Consider the following 10,336-nt stretch of genomic DNA (forward strand, 5'->3'; position numbering starts at 1 on the left):
CAGGGAGGGGGCAGCCACAACTTCTCTGGGCAACCTGTTCTCAATTCTCTCACTAGTCTCAAGTCTCAACACTGCTGTATCTCCATTCGCAGCACAGAAAAGCTAAACTGGGGACGGGCGAGGCAGCGGGTTATGGCCGCAGCACCCTCCATGTTCTCCGCACCCTGACACACCCCGAACGTCTCCCGGCCCGCCCGCCGCCGTGACGCCCGCGCGCCGCCGGAAGCCGCGGGGGATGGCGGGGGCCACGCGCTGGGCTGCGGCGGGGCCGGGCGGGGCCTGGCGGCCGGGGAGCGGGAGCTGGCGGCGGGCGGCGCGGCGGCGGCGAGGGCGGGCGGCGGCCCCTCCGGGGCAATATGTTCAAGAGAATGGCTGAGTTCGGGCCTGACTCCGGGGGCAGGGTGAAGGTGCGGGCCGGGGCGGGAGGGAGGGGCGCTTGGCCGCGGCGGGGGACGAGAGTCGCTCCGCGGGGCCCCTGCGGACACCGGCTTAATTGGGGCTACAAATAGCAACTGGGCAAACGCCTGTCGAAACGCGTCATTTTTGGTTTGCTTTGTTTTTTCTCTGAAGGGCGTTACCATTGTGAAGCCGATCGTGTATGGAAACGTGGCGCGGTATTTTGGGAAGAAAAGGGAAGAAGATGGTCACACGCACCAGTGGACGGTTTACGTCAAGCCTTATCGAAACGAGGTAGGGCCTCGCCGTGCCGGTGGTTGCTGGCCTTGTCGTGGGAAGACACGGATGGTTCTGTCTTCGGGCCGGGGGAAGAGTGCGGATGGGGATGTGCAGCGCCTGTCCCCCGCTGCTGCTGCGAGCCGAGCAATGGGCCGTAGTGGTGAATTGGGACCTCAGAAAGCCGGGATGTGAGGAGAGGGCAGAAGGGTGGGGGGTTCCAAAAAGGAAAAAGAGAGGGAAGACACTTTTATGTTTTTGGAATGATCTTTCCAGGCCTGGGGAAAACTGGAGAGTGTTCATGGGGCCAAAATAGCGACAGACCTTTGTCAGTACTAATTCTTGGATGTATCACCTTGCTTTGCTACTGTTTGTAAAGGTACTTATGTCAGAAAAAGTGCTAGGCATGTGGGATGGAGCAATAAACAGTAGCTTGGTGTACTGTGTCTATAATCAGAAATAGTGGCATTTCTATTTTAGGATATGTCTGCCTATGTGAAGAAAATTCAATTCAAGTTGCATGAAAGCTACGGTAATCCTTTAAGAGGTGGGTTTTGCATTTGGACATGTGTTCCTAGAACGGGGCTTTTGATTAGTTCCACCAAGACTTGATCACCTGTATTAACACCTCTGTGTTTCCCACTGCAGTTGTTACCAAACCACCGTATGAAATCACCGAAACAGGCTGGGGTGAATTTGAAATAATCATTAAGATATTTTTCATTGATCCAAATGAAAGACCTGTAAGTACATTGAACTTTTAACAACAATTAATTAAGGTGGCCTCAAGCTGTGCTGTAGGGTATTGGTGGTCAAAATAAGTTCCATCAGCCATGGAAGTAATACAGCCTGTTCTTGTAGGAAATGTATTTAACGGTTGGCCACGTTTTCCTGTTCCTGTGGTTTACTGCTGGCATTTGTGATGGCTTTTCCGGCGCTTGGCTCCTCTGACGTTTACTGATACGTGACCATGTGTTGCACCTTACCTGGGCTGAGCATGTACTGAGACTTTCTCTTCTATGTGGCTTCCTAGTTACAGGATTTTAGAATATTTTAATTATCTTTTTTTTTTGTCTGTCAGCTTGGTCAAAATCAGTCAAAAAGCAGCAAAGGTACTACGCTACCATTCGTTTCTTTCTGAAGAAAACCAGGTTAAGACACTTCTCTAGTTGAATAAAGCACTGGAATGAATTTCTTTCTTCCTATCCTGTGTTTTAGACATATCTTGCAGGTTTGTTTATCCAGGTTTAGGTAGGAAACTCGATCGCTATAGTTTAAGGGAAGGGGATGTTTATTTCTGGAAGGACTGAGTTCCTTCTGTCGCATCAACTACAGTGATCCTTTTGCTTTAGCCATTTTTTGCCAAATGAGGGGAAGACTGAATTTTATGTTTTTCTTGAACATGTGAGAATTGATACTAGACTAGAAAGGGCTTCCTGCGCCGCAGCATCCTGACTTGCGGTGTTAATTCTGTTCACAGCTTGACCAAGCTGTCGTAAAGTTGGTTGGGTGTTTTTTCTTTGCGGCTGTTCTTGGAAGGCTGTTTCAGTGCCTGTTGTGTTCTTCCCTTCCAGGGGAAGTAAGGTATCGCTCTCTTCCACGACCACTCACGGGCCTGTTCGTGGAAGGCAAGAACTGTGGGCTGCGTGCCCTCTTCCCAGGTTGTGGTCCAAGTGGTCAGTGGTTCCTCAGGGCTGAGCAGAGGGCTTCCCTTCCTCTCCAGTGCCTGCCATTTGCAGTGCAGTAATGGAAGAGTAACTCCGCAGAGAGAAATCGCAGTGACAAGCTATTCGCAGGCCCCCCTGGTATTTTTCCTTCATATGAAGGGATGATAAGGTCACAGAAAGCACTTTCTAAATGATTCACTGGCAAAGTCGGTTTGGAAATGTTTACGAGAAGGTATTCTTAGTAGTTTTTATACACCAGTCCTAAACCACTTGCCCAGACATTTTAAAAGTATCAAGCAGGCTTTGGATAGTTGGTGTGTTTAACAATCAATATTAAATTTCAGTAGTTCTGCTGAAGTTATGTGACACTTATTTTTGCATTCCTAAAAGATTTTAAAATCTTGTACAGCTGTTTAGTAAGAACAAATACTGCTTGTTGATGCCTAGCAGAAGATTCATACTTCCCTACAATTGTCAGCTAATAAAATTCTGTTTTTGTGTAGGTAACCTTGTATCACTTGCTGAAGCTTTTTCAGTCTGATACCAATGCCATCCTGGGAAAGAAAACTGTCGTTTCTGAATTCTATGATGAAATGGTATGAAAATTTTTAATGTAACCCTCACTTTATTTTGAAGAGTATTAGTGATACTGTGTATTTTTCTCCTTTGTTAGATATTTCAAGATCCTACTGCAATGATGCAGCAGCTGTTAACAACGTCTCGTCAGCTAACACTAGGTGCTTATAAGCATGAAACAGAGTGTAAGTTGAAAACTAAAATATTTTAATTTTAGAAATAATAGTTTGTTTTGGTGTTAATGCTTTTTTTTCTGTGTTGTAATAGTACAAAGGATTTGGGTGCTGCTAAAAAGTGGTGGTTTTGCATTAAATTAGCTTCAACTTTTGCAAAGATATTAATACCTATTTGAAAGGTTCTAACATTTTCAAGTCTGTATGGCTGCTGAAAAGAAAGGAATTACGAATAATTCAGTATTATGAGTGATGGCATGATCTACATGTAGTTTAACATCTTTGAAATGAGTTAAAACAGAGAATAAATTCATGCCACTGTATTTATGATAAAGTTTTTTTTGTCTCATCGGGATGTTAACTGCAAGCAAAGATCACACTTCAGTACTGAAATACAGAACAGTCAGTACTGTTTTAGTCAAAGCAGCAACCCTTTTGGGATAGTGTCCGAATGCTCTTCCTGTCTGTTTCCCTTCTGTCGAATTCTTTAACTGTAGGTCATTTCGTAACATGCTCCTTCAGTATAGCTTAATGTTCTTTGTGTCCTTCCTATCTAATCTGTCTTTAAATCTAAACCAGAATATTAAGGGAACTAAAGAAATGAAAATACATTGATTCATAAAATATAACGCATTTAGTGACGGTTTCTATTCTGAATTTCATCTCTTCTACTCTCAGAAAGAAAATGTAGTATTTATTGAGTCCAAATCCTACCTTGTTAGTTACAAACTCTTATGCCATTGTAGCCCGACTCACCTGGCCTTTGGCTTATCTGCATGTTCCCATGACAACAAATGGCAGGTATTTTTAGACCTAGAGCTAAGAGCAGCTATGAGTTTGAAGCCCGACAAAGTCAGAGTTCTGATTTGCCTTATGTCTGTTTGGGTGCGTGGAGATGTGAGCTACTTGTATTTTCTACCTCAGTTTAGCCAGTTTTGAGGTGGATTTTTGTTACGTTGCATGTTATTGTGGTTTACGTGTAGAAAATGTTTAATAATTTGAATCATAAAAAAGTCTTATCCAGATTTGAACTTTTCTCACTTAAAAACTCCTGGATGTTTCTCCTGAGCATAGATAGAAATTTTTAGTGTTGTTTTTTTTAAATATATTTCCTTAAAATCTGCTACTGAAGCAGATAAAAATTAAGATTTTTTTTTTTTTTTTGCTACTGCCCACAATTACATAATGTATGGGATATGAAGGGATATCCATGGCCTCTGTAGATTTGTTGGCTTTACCAGCTTTGTCCAAAAACTTGTGCGTGCACAAATAAAAAAAGTCAGATATTTGTAAGAGCAAAGGCAGCACCACTAAATCCTTTAGATATGTAGAATTAAAATCCAGTGAGATGAAGAGTAGAAAGTGGTTACAGTAGATGGAAAAGGAACCACAGAATGCTTGAGGTGCGAAGGCGTCTCTGGAGGTCATCTTGTCTCACCCCCTGCTCAAGCGAGGCCACCTGGAGCTGGTTGCTCAGGACTTCTGAATGTCTCTAAGGATGGAGACTCCCCAGCCTCTGTGGGCGGCCTGTGCCAGTGCTCGGTCACCCTCACAGTAAAAAAAGTTTCCTGATGTCCAGAGGGAACCCCCTCCATTTCAGTTTGTGCCCATTGCCTCACATGCTGTCACTGGGCACCACATATAAATTATTTGTAATTCTCTGTAATTTTTCCCATTTATTTGCTGTCACCATGTGAGTTTTTTTTCCCCACTTAATTTTTAAAAAACCCTGGAAAATGGTTTAGTGAATTATATAACTCCATCCACAAAACTGATGGGCTGAATGAGGCCACAAAACAAGCTTTCTTTTTTTTTTTATTTATTTTATTTTTTTTTTTATTTTATTTTTTTTTATTTTTTTTTTTATTTCTTTTAATTCCAGATTTTTATTTGGATACCATTTTGACTGCAATCATTGAATCTCTAAGGCTAACAGTAATAGATTTTTTTCAGGACACACATCATCCAAATTACTGTTGGTATTAAAAAAAATAATTACAACTTTTCATGGTACTTACGATATTTATGTTTATCACCACCACAGTTGCCGATCTTGAAGTGAAAACCAGGGAAAAGCTGGAAGCTGCCAAAAAGAAAACTAGTTTTGAAATTGCTGAGCTTAAAGAAAGACTAAAAGCAAGTCGTGAAACCATCAATTGTTTAAAGAATGAAATCAGAAAACTTGAAGAAGATGATCAGTCTAAAGATATGTGACGAGTGTTGGCTTCATAAAGAGCCTATACTGAAAATGAAAGGACTTCAGTCATGGAGTCGTATGTGTTCTCTCCATGTGAATTTCACTTGCACATGAGTGAAGTATGTGGCAATCGACTTCATAAAAGGAGGAAAAAAGACTGTATCCTTGTTTTATAGTTAAAATCTGTGGGTACTTAACGATTTATTTCAAGTAGAAGGGGTCTTGGAGACCAGACTACTTTTTTTTTTTTTTAAACTGCATTTGAGTGGTGTATGAAAACTTTGTATTCAGTCTTGTATTAGTTCAATGTGATTTTACAAAATGCCAGTGTTTACTTTTTTACTTGTTTTTTCTACTGATTGTTTAGAGATGCATCTTTAAAGCTGAAATTAAAATATGTGGTTTTTTATTTTAATATTTTTTTGTCTCTGTCCAGTTGTGGGCTTCAAGAACAATTGTAAATAGCATACCCTGATTTAAGGCAGAGGTTGAAATATAATGGTATGCAAGTTGCTTAAGTCTGGTTACAGTGATTTCTGCACATAAGTCTGTTATCAGCACAGTGAACAAACTGTCTGAGAACAGGATTTTAAATAACTTGTAAATCTACAGATAAGAGTTTGTAGCCCCACATCTGCTTTAACATGTATAAATGCATCAATTATACAAGGTATTTTCAGAAGCCGGAAATGATTCTGGGCCTGTTTTCTAGAAGTTGGTTCAATATTTGTACTGTACTGCAGTCAGTTCATCACATGTTTCTGCTGCTCCTTCCTCCTTACACTCTTCCCCTGCTCCAATGTGAGTCCTTCCCATGGGCTGCAGTCCTTCAGGAACAGACTGCGTGGAATGGGTCCCCCACAGGGTCACAAATCCTGCCAGCAAACCTGCTCCAGCATGGGCTCCTCCTTCCACAGGGTCACAGGTCCTGCCAGGGGCCTGTTCCAGTGCGAGCTTCCCACGGGGTCACAACCTCCTTCGGGCATCCACCTGCTCTGGCATGGGGTCCTCCCCGGGCTGCGGGTGGACATCTGTTCCACCATGGACCTCCATGGGCTGCAGGGGGACAGCCTCCCTCACCATGGTCTTCACCACGGGCTGCAGGGGAATCTCTGCTCCAGCACCTGGAGTATCTCCTCCCCTTCCTTCTTCACTGACCTTGGTGTCTGCAGGGTTGTTTCTCTCACATATTCTCACTCCTCTGCTCCAGCTGCTGCTGCACAGCAGGTTTTTCCCCTTCTTACATATGTATACCAGAGGCACTACCACCGCTGCTCATGGGCTCAGCCTTGGCCAGTGGCAGGTCTGTCTTGGAGCCGGCTGGCATTGGCTCTGTCAGACATAGGGGAAGCTTCTAGCAGCTTCTCACAGAAGCCACCTCTGTAGTCCCCCTGCTACCAAAACCTTGCCACGCAAACCCAATACATATTCTTAAGTAACTAGCAAGTGTTCTCCCTGACAAATCACTACATGACCTTTTGCCTGTAACATGCCCTTTTTTTTTTTTTCTTTTGTAGAGGTAAAAGAGCCTGATAGAAATGGTGCTACCTCAGGTTTTGAAAAGGCTTGGACACTTTTTCTACTGCTTCAAGATACTGTGTTGCAGTAAGCTTTGCTAGAGAATCCAACATCCCACATCCCCTCTCCCATAGAAAACAGTATTATCAATGCTTTGAGAACAAAGCACTCATTTCTTCATATTTGAAACAATTTATGATTGGCTTTTACCATGGCTTGGTAAAGCTTTAGAACTGAAACAGTTTCAACACTCAATATACGTATTGAGTTTTTCTTTGAGAAAAATAACTAAAACTTAGCATATTTAGTTTATGGTATTTTATATACACATAGGTTGAGGAACAGCTTGTACCAGTGATGTCCACACAGATCCTTCCTAGCGCTGCAGATCCAGATTTTTCTGGCTACCTAACTGGTTTGGCTCATTGATTCACTAGCCAATTTCCTTCCCAGCAGTAGCTGAAGAAGAATGTGCTAGACTATTTGAGTACAGTAGAACATGCCATTTTCAGAGCTGTGCATTGAAAATAAGACTTGTGTGAGCCACAGTATATTACACATTTTAAGGCTGAAAGAACACTTTTAAGTGGAAAGTTAAAAACATATTAATATAATTTTCTTTTATGACACCTTATTATTCAAAGTGTTTATTTGGCTGCTTCCTTGTCTTTGATGATCATCAGTAGCAGATTTTTAAGGAAAAATATAATAGGGTTAGCACGAAGTGAGTCCTTCCAAGTATATTGTCTTAGCTTCTTGCAGATTTGCTCCATTTCCTGAGGAGGTTTTTAAGGTGAAATAAAAATGGAAATGGAAAGCACAGTTTTGGTGATACTAGGTTGTGTGCAACATGATTTATCTTCATATTTGTCAGTTAAAATAATACTAATGTAGAGTAACAGATGGAATATTAAATAGGTTCTGCAAGAGCTGTGACTAACAAGAACACAGCTGCTGCAACAGGCTTGAGCAGACAAAAAAAGAATGGAGTGGTACCTTTTGAATCCAATGTTTTTGTAGGAGCCTGAAGTATTCTTTTTGCTTACATTTTAAATAACACCCAAGAACCAGCTGAGTATTCAACTTTACAGAAGCAATGATCCTGGCTCCACTGTTAGTAGCCATCAACATGCTAGACCAGTGATGTAATTTTTGTTGGTGGTTAGCGGTTTTTTTCCCCCCAGTTTTTCTTCCAACTTTTTGTATTTTTTTTCCATTCCTTTGTGCTCTCTGTAAAGATCATAAAAGAGTTGTTATGTTCCCCCGTTAATATTAAGGCAAGAAAACAGTCTTAACATCTGTCTGTGCTGAGCCGTTAATGTTGATAGAAAACAGGAAGAGTATCTTCTGCTTTACGAAGTTCCTTATTATGTTCTGTGTTTTCATTAGAAAATACTTTCTTCAGATGTTGAGAAAGCAACTGAGCCCTGTATTAGGCAGTAATTATATTCTGGAAAAAGTTCATGAGAATTAAGTGGTTTAGGATTTTGGCTTGAAAATAAACGTGAAAAAAACCAACCTCCCTGCATTTGACAAGTAAGCCTATGTAGGTACCTTCTCTACATGCAACTGCATGGTTCCCAATGAACAGATAGGTTATGTTTGGACTGATGTGTTCTGCCATTAAAAGAGGTGTTGATGCAAGCACCTGAGATAGCATGTGTACACCTTAAATGTACAATTCAGTGTTGATCTTCCAGTGCGTATCATTTTCAAAGTTACTAGAACTGGAACAGAGTGGGGCACCTAGGGACACAGCTGCATTTGACCTCCATTCCCTTGAAGAAAAAGAAAAACCCAAACACTACACTCCACTTTATTTTTGGCAGCCCTACAAAGATATGATTTCAGACAAATAGTTACAGTTTGTGCTTGCCAGGGGTGCTAACTTAAATGCCAGCTATTTATATTGCTGCGACTGACTTTAGACTGTGGTTTCATCCTGAGTTATTAATTGTGAAACACAGATGTGTTTAAATTCGCTTTGCAAAGGAGGGAAAAAAATTACGTCATTGCGCTATAGATACAGTTTGCTATCACTGAATTGCACAGTAATTTGTCCAGTTGCCTACACTGAAGCTTTAGGCTCCATTTAAAGTAACCTTTTGGTAGGTAAAGATAAAAGCATGGTTTATCTCAGTTTATATACTTACTGTTAGCAATTTTACCAATGCGGCATGTTTACTTCAGGCATCAAACATGCAAAACAGGTAGTTACTGTCATTGCCACTTCCACCACAAAGACTTGGGGGTTTTAAGTATTTTAGCTAAGACACACTAATAGGCATCATGGTAATTTCAGACATTGACTGCTTACTCACTTAGTACCCAGTATGATGTATCGCTAGTCCTTTTTTTACCTAGCTCCATCTCATACAACTTCTCTCCTTTGCCTTTGGGTTTGGCACACTGTAGTTTACAGTTAGGTTCTGAAGTTGTATAAGGCTGTGCCTGGGAGGTTTCTCATCAAAAGTGCCATTATCTGACAGGAGATGTGTAAATACATTTAATTCAAAGATTTACTTGAGAATTTTTGTGGTTAGTAGAGATGGGACTGTAAGGAACGTTAAGTCACCTTGTTCCTTTTCTTTCTAGACAGAAGCTGGTAATGACACCAACCTAAAGACACTTTGGCTGCTTAGGTATTTAATCCATATTAAATACATCAGTGTTTGTTTGCTTCTTAATGGGAATACAGATTTAAGAGGATTTCAGGTTGTTTTCAGACATAAGGTTGTTTTCCAAACACCAGGTGGCAGGTATGTCCAAAATATGCTCCAGTCTCAACAGCATTTTAATTACTGGGATTTTGGCAGATCTGTGATATCTTTGGTTGATCTCATTTGCTTTGAGACTTGATCACCTGATCAGACAACTTGTATTTGTTTCTGTAAAGATGACCAAGTTATCCTTTGCATGTTATGGAACTATTCAGCAGCCCTGTGAGCAAATCAAATGTGCTGTGCCAGGAAGTAAAAAAAAAAAGTGTGAATGTCTGTTTGCAATTTTTGTTCATTTGGCAAGGCAAGCAGCTTTCAAAATACAAATCTCTGGAGTTGACTTTAGGAGTTTTTTTTCTTTTTCAGGCTGAGATTGTGTGACAATATGAATGAAAAAACATAACAAGTGCTCTACTGGACTGCATACTTTGCTTGCACTCAATTGCTCACACTCAATTGCAGGTGCAAAATGGCAGGATTTTCCACAAATAAAAGTAATTACTTTTTTAAACTTAATGTTAATAGAGTTAACAAGCTTCTTTGACTACTTACAGCTTAATGAATATTGTGAATGCACCTTTGGCTTCCAAGTGTGTCAAAACTTTCAATTTTCCTGAATACAGTAGGGAAGAACAGCTTAACTTAAGTAAGGGGAAGAAGAGAGAATTAGGATAACAAAAAAGAATAGCGACAAAGAGAAATTATTGTTATATGTGCATCATGGTATACGTAGTTGGGATTTATTTTAACATTCATTTATGATACATTTATACTATTTCTGTTTTAAAATGTTTTAAGCTAGAACATGACATC

General features: G+C 40.8%; 1 protein-coding gene across 1 annotated transcript; it reads left to right on the forward strand.

The window, feature by feature from the left end:
* The first annotated feature begins 300 nt into the window (after positions 1-300).
* YEATS4 (YEATS domain containing 4) lies at positions 301-5,962 on the forward strand. The gene is made up of 7 exons (XM_068401422.1): positions 301-407; positions 571-690; positions 1,153-1,219; positions 1,321-1,415; positions 2,843-2,935; positions 3,013-3,100; positions 5,133-5,962. The coding sequence occupies exons 1-7, from the start codon at positions 357-359 to the stop codon at positions 5,300-5,302; spliced, it is 684 nt and encodes a 227-aa protein (XP_068257523.1). The 5' UTR covers positions 301-356; the 3' UTR covers positions 5,303-5,962.
* The last annotated feature ends 4,374 nt before the right edge of the window (positions 5,963-10,336 follow it).

The sequence above is a fragment of the Nyctibius grandis genome, chromosome 5 (genome assembly GCF_013368605.1).
Source record: "Nyctibius grandis isolate bNycGra1 chromosome 5, bNycGra1.pri, whole genome shotgun sequence".
Lineage (NCBI taxonomy): Eukaryota > Metazoa > Chordata > Aves > Nyctibiiformes > Nyctibiidae > Nyctibius > Nyctibius grandis.